Here is an 18808-nt window from a genome sequence, read left to right as displayed (position 1 = left end):
TCTGCCCACCTCACCTCCCCCACCCCCGTTCGTGCTCTGTCCCTCTGTCTCTAAATAAATAAATAAATAAATAAATAAATAAATAAATAAAACATTAAAAAAATTAAAACAAAAAACTGCGTTAAATTACCAGACAATAAAAACTTGTAGGATGCAAGGAGGGCAATCAGAAATAAAACATTCTAAGGTGTTTATGTCTCTGAGAGGAGGCTAGAGATGATTAACATTAAACTTTGTTAAATCAGTTATGCATAATTACAAATTGAAGGGAAATTACTTAAGGGAAACATCTTTTTGTCCTAAAAGCTATTTGTTTATTTTGTTAGGTGACTTTATTATAGTGATATAAAATCACATTCAGTTCATTTAGAATTTGAAAAGTGAGATTACTTATAAATATTTAAATAATAATGTAGGTAGTACAAAGCTATGGAAAATATTTTTATATTGGTTACAAATGACTTCAGTTTGGGAAATCAGCCTAGTTGTTTTTTTTTTTTTTTCCAGAATCACTTCTTATAGAGGTAGACATGATTTTTCTAGATACATAAAACACACACACACATATACACACACACACATATTTAAAAATATTTTTCCTAAACACCAAAGGAGATTTGCAACTGTCAAAATTCCTTAGCCAATGAGTTTTTCATGCCATGAAATCACATGGAGTAATCCTAAATGCATACTACCAAGTGAAAGAAACCAATCTGGAAAGGCTACATTCTACACAACTCCAATGATATGACATTCTCGAAAAGGCAAAACTAAGGAGACAATTTTTAAAAAATCAGTGGTTGCAGGAGGCAAAGGGGGAGGGAGAGATAAATAGATGGAACACAAAGGATTTTTAGGATAGTGAAACTGTTCTTTACCATGCTATGATGGTAAATATAGGGCATTAAATCCCATAGAATCTACAACACCAAGGGTGAACCCTAATGTTAACTGTGAACTTTGGTGATAATGATGTGTCAGTGCAGGTTCATCAGCTGTAACAAATGTACCACTCTGGTGGGGAATACTGACAGTGGGGGGAGGAGGGATGGCAGGCGTGAGAAATAGGATTCTCTGTACCTTCATCTAACTTTTCTGTGAACCTAAAACTACTGTAAAAGATAAAGTCTTTTTTTTTTTTTTTTGTTAATTCTCAACCATTTTCTTGCATATAATTTTTCTGTTTTGAAGACAGGTCAAGAATTATGCCACCTATCATTTACCGAGCACTTTACATAGATTTTCTCCTTAATGCTGATAAAATATATACTATTATTTTAGTCTCATGGTTAAGGACACTGAGGCTAAGAGAATTTACGTAATTATGGCATATTCACAGAAAATTTAAGCATCTGTTTATCTGACCACAAGGATGGCTTATTTGTCAGTACTCTGATGATTCATTTTAATTTTTTCTATTATCTGGTTTTAAAATACCTTCAGTTATTTTTTATTACAAGCCTTAAAGTTTATTTGTGCACAACTGTCCAGAAAGGAAGAGGACTGGACCTCAGAGACTACAAAGCCTAGAAGGCAACGCGGCGCCGGGCTACTTAGGAACCCAGCAGCTCGCCCCCTTAGCATGCTGGGAATGGTAGTTTTCTGGCCGGCCTCTCTCCCTCCGCCCCCAAGCGTCCGGACCCGAGCTTTGTTCCCATTCCCCTTCCCTGGCGCCACGGTTCGACAGACCCACCCGTCCTCGCACAGTCATCCCAGTCTCGGAGACTGATTTGGGGTGCGTCCCTGACGCCCTGAATCCCGATCCCGCTGGGTGGCCAGCGCTACCCATCTCACCTGCAACTCTGCGATGCGGCGCTCAGAGAAGGACGCTCAGCCTGGTTACCACAGAAACGAAGTTACAACTGCGTCACGATGCGTGCGGGAAGTCAAAGGTCATACCAGCTAGTTCCGCTTCCTGTTCCGGGATCCCGGTTGTTGTCGGAACGCTTTGGGGTTCCGGCCAGCTTCGGGCCTATTTTGGGGGTCCAGGTTGGCCTGAGGTCTGCTGCTGCAGCCATGGCGGCCTCCACCGCAGCCGGGAAACAGAGGATTCCCAAAGTGGCCAAGGTAGGCGACCGCGAGGGGCTTTGTGGGAGGAGGCCCGGGAGAGGGGCTGTTTCAACCTCCGTGGGGCCTGCGGCGGGAGAGGGTGTGGTGCCAGGAGCAGGCCTACCCCAGGAGGGGTCAGCCGGTGGTTGGGGACAGACTTTTGTCACTCCTGAGCATTCCCCAGCCGTCGTGGCCTTCGTCCTGGGAGGTGTTTTTGTTGGGGAAGGAGTGGGGTCATTTGGCAGAAATTAGTGCGCTAGGAGCTGGGAAGCTATGATCTAACGCGGGCGACGAGCAGTGCTCAAATAAGACACGAGTTAGTGTAAAATTGCAGCCTTGCCAAATGCTCTGCTGCAGCGTAGAATATGCCATGGAATAGTTGTGTGAGGGGTCTGCAGAGTAAACTTTGCTGGGGAAGTGATATTTAAGCTGACACTTGGTGGCTGACAAGGAGTTAGCCCAGCTGATTGTTGAAGGAAACAGAGGGCATGCGTTGTGTAGCGGCATTAAGTTAATTAAACAATAAATTTGATGTTATCTGGTATTTCCATGGGTGGCTGATACTTAGTGCTTAATACGTGACAGGCTTTGTCCTGAGCCTTTGCAGATGCCCTCACTCTAGTCTGTTTCTCCAGCCCAGATGGCTCTCTTGAGCTTGTCCTTTACATACTCATTTAGACAATTCCCCGAGATAATGCGTATAAATCACATAGCACATTATCTGTGATTACATATGAGCTAGCATCATTTTGAGATTCCTCATGTGGCATTAAACAATTAATGTGTCTTATAATTCAATTCCATAAAATTTGATTCGTCACCAGTGGTCCAATAGAAATATAATGTGAGGTACGTTTGTAATTTAACTTTTCCTACAGCTACACTAAACAGTTAAGGGGCACCTGGGTGGCTCAGTTGATTAAGCATCCGACTTAGCTCAGGTCATGATCTCATGGTCTATGAGTTCAAGACCCGCATTGGGCTCTGTGCTTAACAGCTCAGCTCAGAGCCTGCTTCAGATTCTGTGTCTCCCTCTCTCTGCTCCTCCCTTGCTCGCGCGCTCGCTCTCTCTCAAAAATAAATATTTTTAAAAAATTAAAAAAAACAGCCAAAACAGGTGACATTAATTTAACTGTGTATTATCTTTAACTCTATATCTCCAAGATATTGCTGTTTCATTATGTAGTCAATATGGAAAATTTATTTCGATAGTTTTGTTTTTTTTCGTGCTAAGTCTTCAAAATCCAGTTTATATTTTACCCTCACAGCCCATCTCTGTTTGGACTCACTGCATTAGCTCATGGCTGTTGTGTTGGGCAGCTCTAAGACCTCAAGAAACTTACAGTCTAATGATGGGAAGTTACTGAATATTATCTTTGATTTGAAATGCCATGAAAAACCAAACGCAACTTGAGACATTATCGTTCACCTGGGGCATTAATAGAAAAATTTTTTAAATAGAGGTTGTAACACTAGATAAGATGTGGCACACATCTTGATAAAACCTCTAGTGAGAATTTTACCTAAGGAGCCTCAAAGTTTATTATTATACTAATCTAAAAGGGGACACTTGGTATTCTTGCTATCTTTTCTCTTAAGACTTACCTGTGGCTTTGTAATAGATCCCATGCATAAGAAAGAAAACATTGTGTTTACTTTCATAGAGAAATGAAAACATGTTGTACGAAGAGAGCATCTGGTAATAATACTTAAAAAGTTCACACCCCCAAAAATGTCTGTTTTCCTAACCTTGTGTGATGAGCATCTATTAAAAAATGGAAACGTTTTCTGTCTTAAAAGGTGAAAAACAAAGCCCCGGCTGAGGTACAGATAACTGCCGAACAACTCTTAAGAGAAGCTAAAGAAAGAGAACTTGAACTTCTTCCGCCTCCACCTCAACAGAAGATCACAGATGAAGAAGAGTTAAATGATTACAAACTAAGGAAACGGAAGGTCAGTCAAGGTGATACCTTCCAGTCTGTTAATAACATTGTCAGAGTTTGCAGAGTTCCTCATTGGTTAGAGAGGCAATAGCATAAGAATAGTTTATCGTTTCTAGCCCCATGAGTAGTGTGACTTCTGGTTACCAGATAATTGCATTTTGCTTAACTTTATAAAATATACCATGAATTATCTTTAAAAGTAGAAAGAAATTAAATCCACCAGAGACATAATTTTTGGTAGTTTAACCAAAGAGGTGGTAGTTTAACAAGTGAAGCATGTGACAGCTGTAAGGGGCTGGACTTAACCAAGGCCGCGTTGTGTACTCTACCACTTTCTGCAGTAGGATTTAAGACCTGGGAAAGAGCCATGAAAAGACTTGGGGATCTGACCTCCTTACCCTAGAATCCTCACTCTAGAGAGTAGTTTTAAACCACTAACCCTGTTGTATTTACTTATTAGTGATGTTTAAAGAGTGATGTATGAAAATTTGGAGATGTTACTGAGAGGAGTGAAATAGTCAAAAACATTTTTATACTAGGAACAAGTATAGAGTATATTAAAGGATCAGTTAGTTATTATCAGTAATAAGAGAAGATATCAACAACTTTGCTAATAATTCTGTACATCTAAAGTTTTTCTCTTTGTTTGCATGTAAGACTTTAAAGAAACACTTAAGATTATAACCTGCATTATGAGTTTCTTATTTCCCAAGGATTCCAGGATGTAATTTCTCCTAAATAACAACAAAATGAATAAATCTTTTTAGAACAGAATTAATGGAGTTGCTTGGGTGGCTCAGTTGGTTAAGCGTCGGGCTCTTGATTTCGGCTCACGTCATGATCTCACAGTTTGTGGGATCAAGCCCCATGTCAGGCTCTGTGTTGACAGCATGGAGCCTGCTTGGGATTTTCTCTCTGCCCCCCTTCTTTCTCTCTCTCAAACAAATAAATAAGCATTTTTAAAAAAGAACAGAATTAATGGACAAATGAAGATGTCATTTTTACTTATTTTTCCCTTCAATTTGCCCTTTTATCCCTTCCTCTAGACTTTTGAAGATAACATAAGAAAAAACAGAACTGTGATTAGTAACTGGATAAAATATGCACAATGGGAAGAGAGTCTAAAGGAGATTCAAAGGTAAAATTACTGAGTGTATAGTTTCATATATAAAGATGTAAGTTAAGAGACAGAAAAGAAATAGGAAAAGGTAAAGCATGAGTGAAAAAGAGTGTACCTCTGGTAGTAATTTTCTAAATTGTTCCGTGGAACCCTGGGGTCCTTTGAGGGGCCTCAGAGGCACTATGGTAGGAGAGTCCTGGGGGGACCACAGAGGAGATGCTGTAGGTGGGTGTCACCACCAGCACACACTCTACAGTCAGAGAAATGCAGTTTCTTCTGCTTTCTCTGTATTCGGATTCTTTTAAATAAAAATCGTTCCTCCAAAAACTGCTGGGCAACAAAATACAAGTCACCACCTGGCTCTTCCTATTGCCCAGCCTTTCTGCACTCTCCCGGCATGGCACACCCACTGCCCCCGCTGTGCCTGTGTACTCGCCACTCCTGAGGACACAGTGTCTCTTTGCCCTACACTAGGCTCTTCTCTCTGCCTGGGACGAGCACCCCTCCTCGCCTACCTTGGCTTCTGGAGCTTTCCTCAACTTCTCAACTCTGGCGTTACCTATTATTTAGCCTTTTGCACTAGATATTTTTATTCTCTTTTGCTTCCTGATGTAAAGCTTGATTATAACATTTACTATATTGTATTGTAATTACATTCATGTCTGTCTTTCTCTAAGAGTCTGTAGCTTCCTGAAAACCTGTCTTTTCACTTTTATATGCCCAAAACCTGGCTCATGGTGGACACCTGATAAAATAGCAGGGCACCACAAGTGGTTTGAAATAGTTGCCACATATGTTGTGTGTGCTACTTTGACATTCTCCAAATCTGGCTTCTTAAGGGCTCGATCCATATACGAACGTGCTTTAGATGTAGACTACCGAAATATTACACTCTGGCTGAAATACGCAGAAATGGAAATGAAGAATCGCCAGGTCAACCATGCCCGAAATATCTGGGACCGGGCCATAACAACTCTGCCTCGAGTCAACCAGTTCTGGTAGGTTTCTCATCTACTGAAGCAGCTTTTTGTAAGCTAGAAAAGTTCTGCCTTTCTGTGCATTTATTTTATTTCTGTAGTTGTAATCGTATATATTTAGTTTACGTCCTTTTTCTTTAAACATGCTGTAAGTGCTTTTTCATGTTTGTAGTATGTAGTATGTAGTCATAATCACAATGTATAAAGCTTGTGTAATCAAAACTAAAATTTGGGTTGTAATCTTTTATATGTAAGAAATATCTTGTTGACCTAAGCAATTTTTTAAGAAAAAATTACCTTTTTTTCCTATGGTTCATCCTTGCAGATCTGTATTTTGATAAGAAAACATGTTTGGTTTAGCTGTTGGGGAACATAAAGGCCTAAGTCTTCTTCACATTTAACAGAGTTAAAACTACAAATGCTGGAGATTATTTTCTTTCCCTAAGTCATTTTGACGATGACCCATATTTTGGGATGGTTTTATTGAAGGTACAAGTACACGTACATGGAAGAGATGTTGGGGAACATTGCTGGCGCCCGGCAGGTGTTTGAGCGCTGGATGGAGTGGCAGCCTGAGGAGCAAGCCTGGCACTCCTACATCAACTTTGAGCTACGATACAAAGAGGTGGATCGGGCCCGCACCATTTACGAGCGATATATCCTTCCAGCCAGTCCGAGTGGCGCCGTTACTGTCCTGGGTGCCACTCGTCCCATGGAGGTGCAGTCACGGTCTGGACATAGGGACAGTCGTTAATGTGGTCATGGTGTGGGCGCATGGACGGTCATTAACGTGGGCCGGGAATGAAAGATGCAAGTTCAGCCAGCTTCGTAAGCTACATATATATTTTCTAGAGACACAGGACAGTCAGAATAAAAGTTCGTAGTCTGGGTAATTGAGCTTTTTTCCAGTGAAACTTTGGGTTTGTTTGTATTTTGGCGTTAATGCTGTGGTTCCTTGTGGAAAGTGACACACCAAGGCTCTGGCTCCTGTAGCCAGTGCTGTTTCTCCAGGGTTTTTTTCCTAGGTTTTTCTAGGGTGTTGGTCATTAGCAGCACTACCGGAGGCCCCGCCAAAGGATGGAGACCAGAGGGAAACAGAGTGTATTGCAAGAAGCTCTGCTCCGGGGCCAGCGGGATGGGTTCGAGTCCCTTCTCTGGCATGTGTTAGTGGGGCAGCCTCGGATGAGTCAGTTAACACTTCTGAACCTTGTTTTCTCTGAAACAAGAATGAAAATGAAATAGAATCTGCCAAGATTAGCTGTGTTTCAGGTTAAGATTATAATCTGTATAGTGTGGTGGGTAGCGTGTGTGCATGTGCCTGGTTTGTGTGTGGGTACGTGCATGCATGTGCGCCCGTGTACATATTTTGCTTAGGAACAGTGATTTGGTATTTGCAAATTAAGTGGTAAGTGTGACTTCGATGAACATAAATACCAGGATAAACAAAAATCAACTTTAATATGTAATTTTAAGGTCTCCATTACCTCTGCACATTTTAATATCATCAGTTTAACGGAAGCTTTTATGACACTTGTTATGTGCCAGGCCTTGCTGGAAGCACTTTACAAATATCACCATTCAGTCCTCAGGACAGCCCTGAGCACAGGATCTACTTGAGTGTGCAGGATGGGAAATCCAGGCAGAAGTGGCTAAGCAGCGAGGTCAGGGTCTCGCAGGTGGTGGTAGAGGTGGGCTCAGAGCCCAGCCGCAGCTTCTGAGCCTTTGCTCTTAACATCATTGTCACATTTGAAGGTGTTACTACTTTGGAAGTCACGATTTCCTCAAGCAAGGTAGAAGAAAAATAGATACATCCTATTAAATAAAATGGTAATTCAAAACTTTTTTAATGTCAACTACATTTCAGTTAAAAAATAAAGCAAAACCTTTCTCTTCTGACTCTAGTTAGCAGTTTTGTTTTTGTGCTTTTTTTTTCTTAATCATTAATTCAAACATTAACATTACTGAGTATATAATACAGTAGGTGCCATTCATTGAGCACATTCTTTTGGTCCAAATCTGCTAAGAGCTTTATACCCATTTCCTCCTTTAAGGCCAACAGTCATCTAGTGAGGTTGGTTGGTGGTCTTTTTCTCTATTTACAGATGATAATGCTTAAGTCTTGGACAATTTAATGACTTATTCAGGATGGCATTGATAAACAGGCTTCAGGTTTTTCACTTCTCCACACTCACTTGTACCCATTACTGAAGTACTGAATCAGCACTAGAGGAAGTCGGGTGAACAAGACACGGCCCACTCCTAGAGGTACAGATTAGTGTTTCTTTGCCTTTGCCCATGTTTTATCAACCCTATCATTGTAGTTAGCATTGTTGGGGGTTTGGGTTTGGTGGCTTTTTTTTTTTTTAAGCCTCATTGTCTTGCGTGGTATTTCCTTAAGTCCCCTGAACTTGTTCTCGTGCACCCTGATGTTAAGAATTGGATCAAGTATGCCCGCTTTGAAGAAAAACATGGTTATTTTGCCCATGCACGGAAAGTGTACGAGAGAGCCGTTGAATTCTTTGGAGATGAACATATGGATGAACACCTTTATGTTGCCTTTGCCAAATTTGAAGAAAATCAGAAAGAAGTAAGTACACTTGAAGAACTCAATTACATTGCATAACAGCCTAGGAAAGATGACTTATTGTGCACGCTGAGTTCACATCCATCTTACCCTTGGAAAAAATGTTTTCAAATCTCTAAAAGAAAACAATATATGTTTGTGGCTTAGCTGCAGATTGGGAGCCAAGCGATTATAAATCGTATTAAACTGTCCTAATTGTGTTGTGCTTTGCTTGAAAATTAAGCTTTTGTATCTATGATAAGAATATTATGTGTAAACTGAGAGTTCGTCATTTGGTCTCCACACTAAAGGGCTCTACAGGTAATAAACCTGGAAAACAAAAGCCCAGAGCGCTTAGAGAACAGAAGTTGAAATGAAAACAAAGATTGCCCCACAAATAAGTCAGTTCTATTCTTATATATGGAAATAATCCTTTAAAGTAACTTAAATACTACAATCGAGTGAGATGCACTGAGGTCCAAATGCAGGGTCTTAACACTTATCGTGATAAGGACTTCAGATCCTGTCCCAGGGCCAGTGGGAAGTGTGAAGGGTGTTAAGCAGAAGAGTGGTAGGACAGGATTTATATTCGAAGGAAAGTCTCTAGCTTATTTGTGGAGATCATATTGGGAAGAAGGTGGCAGAAGGGGAAGTGAGGAGGCATTTGAAGTGGTCCAGGGAAGAAATGCAGATGGCTTGGGTGTAGGGAGGAAGCGAAGGGCTCTGTTGCAGAGGCAGATGTGGCAGGGCTCGTTGAAGTAGTGAATGTGGGGAATGAGGAAAGGAGAAGAATCAAGGAGGACCCAGGAGGTTTGGGGCTTGAGCAAGTGCATGACCGTAGGTGTTGCTTACCAGGACTGGGAAGACAGAGGTATCCAGGTTTGGTTTGAGAAACGGGAGGTCAGTTTTGGACCTGTTTATTCTGAGATGCACGCTGACATCCGACCGACAACCTTAGGTAGACAGTATTAAATACGGAGCTCAAAGGAGGGTGCCAGTCTGTCCTGACTGAAATGAATACTCTCAACAAGAGGGAGAAGAAAAGTCTTTATTTTGGACACTTGGAGACCTCAGAATCCACCAAGTAATGTATTCTGTCATAATTACTTTCCATGTTGTGAGTAAAGTGAGGATACTGTGTTGTAGAAATAATCATCCTGTCTGCTTTTAGTTTGAAAGGGTACGGGTCATCTACAAGTATGCCCTGGATAGGATTTCAAAGCAGGAGGCCCAAGAACTCTTTAAAAATTATACCATCTTCGAGAAGAAATTTGGTGATAGGCGGGGTATTGAAGACATCATTGTGAGCAAACGAAGATTCCAGTATGAGGAAGAGGTGAAGGTGAGTGCTGGCGTGGATGCTGAACTATGTGGGTAACTATAGCAGCTACAGTAAAGCGAGGGCTAGCGAGGGAGAGCTTCCAGGAATCATGCCCTTGGTGATGTGTCCCCAGTAATTGGCAGCTCTTTCAGTAGGAATAAGCAGGACTGATGGAAAAGGCCAGCAAGCACAACTCAGGTTTGCTCTGCCACTCACATGTTGATTGCTGGTTGTGCACTATAGAACCTGAGCAGAAATTGAGAATCCATTTGGGGAGTCTGGGTGGCTCAGTTGGTTAAGCATCTGACTTCAGCTCAGGTCATGATCTCATAGTTCGTGGGTTTGTTCGAGCCCTGTGCCAGGCTCTGTGCTGACAGCTTGGAGCCTGGAGCCTACTTTGGATTCTGTGTCTCCTTCTCTCTGTCCCTCGCCTACTCACACTCTGACTCCCTTTCTCCCTCTCTCCCTCCCTCCCTCCCTCTCTCTCTCTCTCCCTCCCTCCCTCTCTCTCTCCCTCCCTCCCTCCCTCTCTCTCTCCCTCCCTCCCTCTCTCTCTCCCTCCCTCCCTCTCTCTCTCCCTCCCTCCCTCTCTCTCTCTCTCTCTCCTTCCCTCCCTCTCTCTCTCCCTCTTTCTCTTTCTCTCTCTCATTCAAATTAAATAAACATTAAAATTGGGAATCCATTTGAACTCCTTTCTGAAGAAGGAAGACTCAGAGATTTAGCCAAACTCAGAGATTTGAGTTTTTGTACACTCCCTTTTAGCTTAACTGCTTGAACAAAAAATGTAGATAGATAAAGTTCCATTCTCATCTCTTCACATGTAATGTACTGTTTTGATTTGAATTCAAGATCGTAGCATTTTCCTTTACCGGTCTGCTGTATATCTAAAATATTTTGCTTAGTCAAATTAATTAGGATATGGCCAAACAAAAGGCTGAATCTGGTGTTAAATGAGGTCAGCAAGATATGTTCAAGATAAATGATTATTAACTGAAAAGAGCAGGTGTCACAATTGTGACCATGGTTATAATTCCACTGTAATTTTGGGACACCTGGGTGGCTCAGTCAGTTAAGCGTCCAACTCCAGGTTTCAGCTCAGGTCATGATCTCACAATTCATGGCATCGAGCCCTCCTCGGGCTCCTCACTGAGAGCTCAGAGCCTGCTTGGGATTCTGTCTCTCTTCTCTCTGCCCCTCCCTCACTCATGCTCACTCTCTCTCAAAATAAATAAATAAACTTTAATTCCCCTGTAATTTTAAATCTAGACATAATGATATGCAGTCACATGTGTGAACAAAAACATTTATAATAGGCATCTAATTATTGAGTACTTATCTTAGGGCTGGTGTTTGTATATGAAAGCAACCTTGCTCTGAGACACCTGGCTAATCTCTCCTCTATATTCCTTTTTCTTTTCTATTTATAAAATCTCAGTCATTTTTGTTTGTTTGTTTTAATGAGATAGGATGAGGAATCTAGAAAAACAGTTGCTAAAATATAAGAAGGCAATCTAGTGTCTTTTACCCTCATGGAGTCCAGCAAGTGTAGCTCTTGGTTTGATTTTTATTCATTAAACTTGGCATCTTTCTAGGCTAATCCACACAATTACGATGCGTGGTTTGACTACTTGCGCTTGGTGGAAAGTGATGCCGAAGCAGAAACTGTTCGAGAAGTGTATGAAAGAGCCATTGCCAATGTGCCACCCATTCAAGAGAAGCGGCACTGGAAGCGCTACATCTATCTGTGGGTCAACTATGCGCTCTATGAGGAATTGGAGGCAAAGGTAAAAAACGGAATCCCACATCAGCTGTTGATGGCTGTCTCAGCCCTGCGCGTACAGCTTGGCCACAGCTCAGCCACCATGGGTGGTAACTGATACGTACAGTCCCAGAAACAGGAATTTAGTTTTAGGTTCTCAGCCATACAGTTACGTATTCTCCCTGTAACCTTTTAAACTCTGTATACCTGTTGTGGGCACAGGTAAGGTTTTTGTTGTTGTTGTTCCGTCGTATTTTGTGTTTTAAACCTGAGGCACAAGAAGATTAGTACTTGGACTTGAAAGGGAACAATGAACCAGTCCTTAGCTTAATTTCATATCATACCCTGTATTGTCTCATCAGTAGGGATCACAGCTAGATTGCACATCTTTGTTTTTAGTAAAGATCAAGTGGGATTTTCAGAAATCAGTTGTGTAAGTTAATTGGGAAAGACTAGCTTTCTACTGTGGAGACTATAAAACATCTTTGTTTCTTTGTGCTCTCAGGCGAAAAGCCTTTCTACAGAGAAGCCTCAGAGTTTGATGGCTATATTGTTGGTGATTCTTTAACCAAAGTTTGATGGCTAAAGGTAGTTCGCTTTTGATCATAAATGATTAAATCAGAGTTTGAAAATAGCAACTTGCAAAAACATATTCAGTGTTGGGGGTATACATTTTTACTAATATCAGTAGAAAGTATTAGTAACAGACTTCAATATTTTGTGAAAATTTCTTATCCTAATACAGGATCCTGAGAGGACGAGACAGGTATATCAAGCTTCTTTGGAATTAATCCCTCATAAAAAGGTATGTTTGCTTTAAGTGTTCTATTCCAAACTGTCGAAATCCTACTTCTGTTTCTTGCGAGTAATACTTACTGTTTGAATAGTTTGCTGTGCTAGGCTCAAGTGAGAACTGGGTATGCTCCTTGCCTCAGAAAACACCTTACAGTCTAGTTGAGAGGACAGCCTGTGTTAAGTGATGAATAATACAGATAATGTAGAAATTCATAGGAGGATGGAGGAAGATGCACATCCAGAGAGCACACAGCACGTGCAGGAAACAACAAACAGGTGTTTGTTGGCATCCGAGTGGACACATGCATGCCTGGGTGAACACCTCGTGCATGTTTTGGAAACGGTTGAGACATTATCTCTGCCCTACTTCCCAGCATGAGAAACAAGTAGAGATGTTGGCCGAGTTACCTTCTAGAATAGAGGTGGTGTGTTCTCTCTGCTCACCAGCATACGCACAAAACAGCAGGGGCTGCAGGACCATGCAGTGCAATAAAGTACCTGGATTCCTGTTTGTAACTTTTATGAAATAAACATCCTATTTGCTTAAAAACAAGAAAACACGTCTGTCTTCACTCTGAATATGTAGGGAAATCTAATCGCATGTGGCCTTTTATTAAATTTTTAACATACTTCAGTGTCATTGAAATGACTCTCTTAGGTGTTTTGTGCTTTTGTTTTCTAGTTCACATTTGCCAAGATGTGGTTACTATACGCACAATTTGAAATAAGACAGAAAAATTTACCATTTGCCAGAAGAGCTTTGGTGAGTAAAGAAAGGATCGAGATGCATCATTGACTTCTATGAGAAGAAAATTAAATTTCAGTGCCTACAAGTTGGACAGTTCCTACTAAGAATGCCACAGAATTGTTCTGCCTTTATAGCCTGAGACATGTCAGAAAATGCATGGCCTTTGAAGAAGGATTGGGTGAAAATGTAAATTAATATTGGAAGCTTTATCTGTAGCTCCCAGTTTTTTACTCAGACTGGAAAGATCTGATCTTAGTTCACATTAGGTCTTAAATCAGCTCTTTAATAGACTGATGTGCAAAATTCAGGGGTGTTACATGCACCTTCCTCTTAACAGTTATTCTGAAGTGTCTTGATAAGATTAAATACTGTGTATAAATGCAGTTATCCTTCTACTAGCCACTCTTGCCCTGGCTGTGGGCAGCAAGGCAGATTTCATTCTATGATTACCACTTCATTTATGGGACGTTTTATCCATTTGACGTCCATATTCCCTACATGCTCCTGAGATACTAAGTAAAATCCAGAGTACTTATGTAGACAGTTCTGAAACACTCTCTTGCTGAACAGGCCCCAATGGGCATAGGCCCTCTTGACTGGTGGGGGAAGTAGAGGGTTTCCATTGGCCTTCTGTCAAGAACCAGTGTGGACATTGTGATACCACAGAGGGAAAGAGTGGCTTGTCATGTTCTTCCGCAACAGAGAACAGTTGTTGGGATAGGTTGGTGATGTCTGTGCACAGATTGAACCCACATATCCCAGTGATTTGGTCATTTTGTTTTCCAGGGAACTTCCATAGGCAAATGCCCAAAGAACAAGTTATTTAAAGGTTACATAGAATTGGAGCTGCAGCTTCGAGAATTTGACAGATGCCGGAAGCTTTATGAGAAGTTCTTGGAATTTGGACCTGAAAATTGTACCTCTTGGATTAAGTTTGCAGAGTTAGAGACAATCCTTGGTGATATTGAGAGAGCCCGGGCAATCTATGAGTTAGCCATCAGTCAGCCACGCTTAGACATGCCGGAGGTGAGGATCTCGAGTTGAATATAATCTTGTTTTAGATACTTCTCCAGCATTGCTTTAGATAACCATCTAAATGTGTGTGCATTTCACATTATAAAGGTAAATTTACTTGTAGTCTTGTCTGCTCAGATTAGTTCTTTCTGTGTGGGAGATAGCAGAAGAAGGATGGGGGTGAGGGGACCCTCAAGTAGGATACCAGGGCCCAGAACCCCATTGTGACACCAGGATGAGTTGGGATATAATAGGGTTTGTGACTGGCTCTCTGCCTCCTTTCCTCAAACAGAAAGCTAACTAAAGGGATGGAAACAGGCAGCAGGCAGCCCCATCTGGAGAACTGGAAGTTGAGACTGCACATCCCCAGATTCTCCTAGCACAGTTTTGCCCAGATCGGGCCAGCAAAAGAAGCTGTATGTAAAGCAGGATATTCCTGGAATTACTACTGCCACTGTCCTGGCCTGCCCCAGGACCTGAAATCATCCCTTCCGTATTTAAACTTGAGCCACGAGGTGGCGCCAAACCACAGCTAGCACCCTGTGAATCTCCCAGGAGCCACTGAAATCACCCAGCCCTTTTATTAGTCTTGCCCTAATGTGACTCTGCATTTTTTGGCTTGGGCTCCACCAGCCGCACTAGGTCAGGGCCTTATGTGTTATTGGTTCCATCGGTTGGCCTCAGCTCCCAGGCATCCAGGCCACATGTGACTACATCCTTGTTCCCTGACAGGCCGTACCTAGCAGGTGGGCTGCTGCTTACTGAATAGTTGTTGAAGTGAATTCAGATATATGAAGGAATTTACAGTGGAGGTAAGAACAGTATATCCTGGCCTAGGCATGTCCCTGGCAACGTCGGTTGTATGTGACAGGATCTTGGCAATGTCTGGGAGACTTGGCAAGTCTCTGAGCTTCTTGTGGTAAGTCCAGCATTTGAAAAACTCTGAAAGAGAATCCACAAATGAATCCAAAGCCTTTTATCTCATAATGTAGAATTGTAGCCAAATTTTGGCCAGCTTGTAAATGCCAGTATTTTTATTGTGTCCACATGCTGCCTAGTCTTTAATTGTTCATAGAAATCCTGGGTTTCTGGATGTCCTAGGTTGGAGTGGCAGTTAAGCTCAGCTTTGGCTAGGGACATGTTGCTCTTTAAATGTCAAGACTGACTAAGTTCTCTTTATTAGGTGCTTTGGAAATCATATATTGACTTTGAAATTGAGCAGGAAGAAACTGAGAGAACACGAAATCTTTACCGACGATTGCTTCAGCGAACACAGCATGTCAAGGTATCCTGCACTCTGTCAATGATCTTTGATTTTGCTTAAATCAGCAGTCCTGAAGGAGATATTTTATTTCTGTGTTTTAAGTGTTCTGTTTTGGTTTTGTTTTTAATGATTTCCTTGCTTTTAGAAGGTGCCCGTGAGTCTCAGAGGACTTTGCAATATAAAGCTTATACCAAGTCAGTATTTATACTGCATGGGAATAACTTCAGTATCACAGGATTTAATAAAAAGTTCAGCTCTTTTCAGGATTTTAAGACTCTTTCAAACTTACTTGGATATAGAAGCAGACTGCTTCAGCATTATTGAAACATATAATCAGTGTGTTCTTTGGAATACTATTAGTATGTTCAGATATCATTAACTAGAGATTCATGTTATTGTTACTACATGAATGTTTTCTGGGTGACATGGTTATTAATTTGGTTCTATAATAATTTTTCATAAGGTATGGATCAGCTTTGCCCAGTTTGAGCTGTCTTCAGGGAAAGAAGGAAGTTTGGCTAAATGCAGACAAATTTATGAAGAGGCTAACAAAACCATGAGAAACTGCGAAGAAAAGGAAGAGAGACTTATGTTGCTAGAATCATGGCGAAGCTTTGAAGATGAATTTGGAACAGTATCAGATAAGGAGAGAGTAGACAAACTCATGCCAGAGAAAGTCAAGAAAAGAAGAAAGGTCCAGGCTGATGATGGGGTAAGAACTGAGCCCTCGGAGCTGGTCATCTCATGTCAGATGAGCGAAAATGCATCTGACTTTGAATTTGTACTTTTATGTACCATTTACAATGTGACCATGGGAAGAGACAGCCTGGAGTAGAAGACAGTTGCAGTCTGGCTACCATGGAAGGAGAGAGCAGGGTGTATGGTCCACCCAAGGCTAGAGAATAGGAGACAGTTGGCAAAGGCCTCTTGGAGGTGGTTGATTCGAGGAACTGCATGTAGTGTGGTATTTCTGGAACATTAAGCAGGAGGTCAGAGTGGAGGGAAATGAAATTCAACTTCTAAGTCGGACCTAATCCAGAGGCTTTGTAAGCTGTACGCAGACGCTTTTGCACAAAATGACATGCCCCAGTAGTTGGCATCTCCCGCAGGCATACTCGAGGAGCTTAGATTAGAGGAAATCTGTCGGGAGGCTGTTGTAAGCAAGTGATGGTACAGGCTGGAACTACAGTGACCTTTAGGAAGCCAAATCAGTGACTGACTGGAGATGGGCAGTAAGGACAGGGAGTCGGAATAGTGCACAGATTTATAGCTCTCACTACCAGGTAAACATGAAGTAAGTCTTTAAAAATTTAAAATCTTAGAAGACTGAAAGATGGAGGAGGAGACACAGAGTATCTTCTTGATTGACTACAGAGGAGCTGTGCTTTGATTTTTAGGCTCTTCTTCCACTGGTTTTTAGCTCTCCACGAGCTCCCCTTGCGGCAATACCAACCCCACAGCTACTCGTTCACTCCCGATCTTGCAGGCCCAGCCCTTGTTCTTGCTGTGATGGGCTTTGATGTTGTTTCATAAGATGAACATGAGATGAATTTGAACTCTGGGTTTGGCAGTGAAAATTCTCCACTTTAAAGTAACTGCAGTTGAGTATTTCAGCCATGTGTTGGCTTATCTTTTCATTGTTTTACTTTTTGTCTGTAGTCTGATGCAGGCTGGGAAGAGTATTATGATTACATCTTTCCCGAAGATGCTGCCAACCAACCCAACCTCAAGCTCCTGGCCATGGCCAAACTTTGGAAGAAACAGCAACAGGAAAAGGAGGCTGCTGAGCAAGACCCAGATAAGGACATTGATGAGAGTGAATCCTGATGTTCTTGTTCATATTGAGAAGTGTGTTACTATTTTTATAAATTAATAGTTTGGAACTGTTGTGACTCCTGTAAGTTTTTGTATATTTCACCAGTAATGAATTGATTGGAATCTTTGATAGCTACTTTTTGAATAATTTTTAAAATGCTCTTGGCTTAGGGGTTGCAAGTAATTTTTGTAACTGCTGGATTTATCAGTCCAAACATTTGTCTACATCATGCATTAGGAAATCTAATTGAGGTAATGCTTAGCATCTATTTTAGATGGACCTGCAGACTTTTGAAAGTCTTTTTCTAGTTTTTAAGTTATGTTCTACAGTAACTTGTATGGTTTTTTCATGCTTGTCTTCATAAATATATTTCATGCACTCATCTGAAACCTGTAACTTTTTCCTGTCTTCAGAGTTACACAGACTTGAGTTCCATTCCCAGCTCTGCCACTTAGTGATAAATAACTGAACCTTTATTTTTAGTTTCTTTACTCATAAAATGAGCTTCTGCTACTCATTTTGAAGATTAAATTAGAAAAGGAATATACCTGGTACATAGTGAGTGTTAAGTGTTCATTCCAAGCCACTTTCCTAAATCCCTTCCTTATGTCCTTGTAGAATTGAATGTGCTTGAATTTAACATCTAAACGCCCTTAGCTTCTTAACAGTGGCCATTTTTGCTACCTACTTTTGAAAACACTAGTTGGGAAATAATTTATAGTTCGTGTATTTCTGAACAAGGGCTCTTTACCAAGAACGTTTTAGTCAGATTTCAGTTAAACTGTAATCTGTTTTCCCAAACTGGTTGAGCTCTGTATTGGCTTAAGGAACAGTAAAACGTGCTGTGAAAAAGTGTCCCCTGCTCCAATAAGTTTGGGAAATCCTAGATTAAGGGTTAGGTCTTATTAATCAAATCTTTTTGTAGTTCAGCTTCCCAGAGCCTTGTAAATACTACTATACCTTTTGAATCCCCAGTAGCAATGCTGGCATGTTCCCCAACCTTACTGGACAAGGCAATCACGTCTGCCTAGAATACCACAATTTCTAGTATGCTATTATAGAAAGTAGCTACTGTAAAACCTGATGCATGTGATTTACTCTTGGTTTAGAACATGTGAGAAACAAGGTAGATAACCAACTATAATTCTAAAAAAGAAAAAGCAGAGATGGTAACATATTTGCGGACACATTGCTCATATCCTCAAGCAAATAATATGTGCCTTAATTAACTGATCTTATTTTCTTTAATCTGGCCTGATTTCTCAAGCCTGCTTTTTGTTTTGTTCAGTGCCTGAGCTATCTGACTAGAATTGTTATCTTCAAGAATATTTTGTCACCGGTAAAGGCAATTGGCAAATTTATTTACTTGTTTAATTGGGTAAACCTATTAAATTTGCAAAAATTTCACCCAAAGGAATAAAAAAGCTAGTCTGTGTATT

The 18808-nt window shown here is 41.1% G+C and overlaps 2 protein-coding genes across 10 annotated transcripts in view; one reads left to right on the top strand and one right to left on the bottom strand.

Moving 5' to 3' along the window:
• Positions 1-1881, bottom strand: part of CFAP61 (cilia and flagella associated protein 61) — a 280127-nt gene extending 278246 nt beyond the window's left edge. For 8 of the 9 annotated variants that reach the window (XR_006215618.1, XR_006215619.1, XM_007096562.3 and 5 more), the window contains exon 1: positions 1795-1881. The gene's annotated coding sequence lies outside the window, so the exon portion shown is untranslated. The remainder of the gene's footprint in view (positions 1-1794) is intronic. The other variant, XM_042980979.1, reaches the window with a different exon arrangement.
• Positions 1882-1896: 15 nt separating this feature from the next.
• On the top strand, positions 1897-17751 carry CRNKL1 (crooked neck pre-mRNA splicing factor 1). The gene is made up of 14 exons (XM_007099240.3): positions 1897-2067; positions 3850-4002; positions 5039-5130; positions 5952-6110; positions 6579-6745; positions 8498-8676; positions 9824-9994; positions 11566-11757; positions 12478-12537; positions 13210-13290; positions 14062-14301; positions 15473-15574; positions 16017-16265; positions 17213-17751. Exons 1-14 carry the CDS (start codon positions 2017-2019, stop codon positions 17378-17380), a joined length of 2064 nt encoding a protein of 687 aa, XP_007099302.2. The 5' UTR covers positions 1897-2016; the 3' UTR covers positions 17381-17751.
• The last annotated feature ends 1057 nt before the right edge of the window (positions 17752-18808 follow it).

This window comes from Panthera tigris, chromosome A3, assembly GCF_018350195.1.
Source record: "Panthera tigris isolate Pti1 chromosome A3, P.tigris_Pti1_mat1.1, whole genome shotgun sequence".
NCBI classification, from domain to species: domain Eukaryota; kingdom Metazoa; phylum Chordata; class Mammalia; order Carnivora; family Felidae; genus Panthera; species Panthera tigris.
Note: the sequence above shows the minus strand (reverse complement) of the source record. Positions and strands in the feature narration are given on the sequence as shown.

What these genes read in the sequence shown, in the direction of transcription:
- CRNKL1 (XM_007099240.3), top strand. Translation starts at nt 2,017, where the DNA reads ATGGCGGCCTCCACCGCAGCCGGGAAACAGAGGATTCCCAAAGTGGCC. An exon ending in ACAAACTAAGGAAACGGAAG is followed by an intron (nt 4,003 to 5,038) that starts GTCAGTCAAGGT and finishes CCCTTCCTCTAG; the next exon opens with ACTTTTGAAGATAACATAAG. An exon ending in CCTCGAGTCAACCAGTTCTG is followed by an intron (nt 6,111 to 6,578) that starts GTAGGTTTCTCA and finishes GTTTTATTGAAG; the next exon opens with GTACAAGTACACGTACATGG.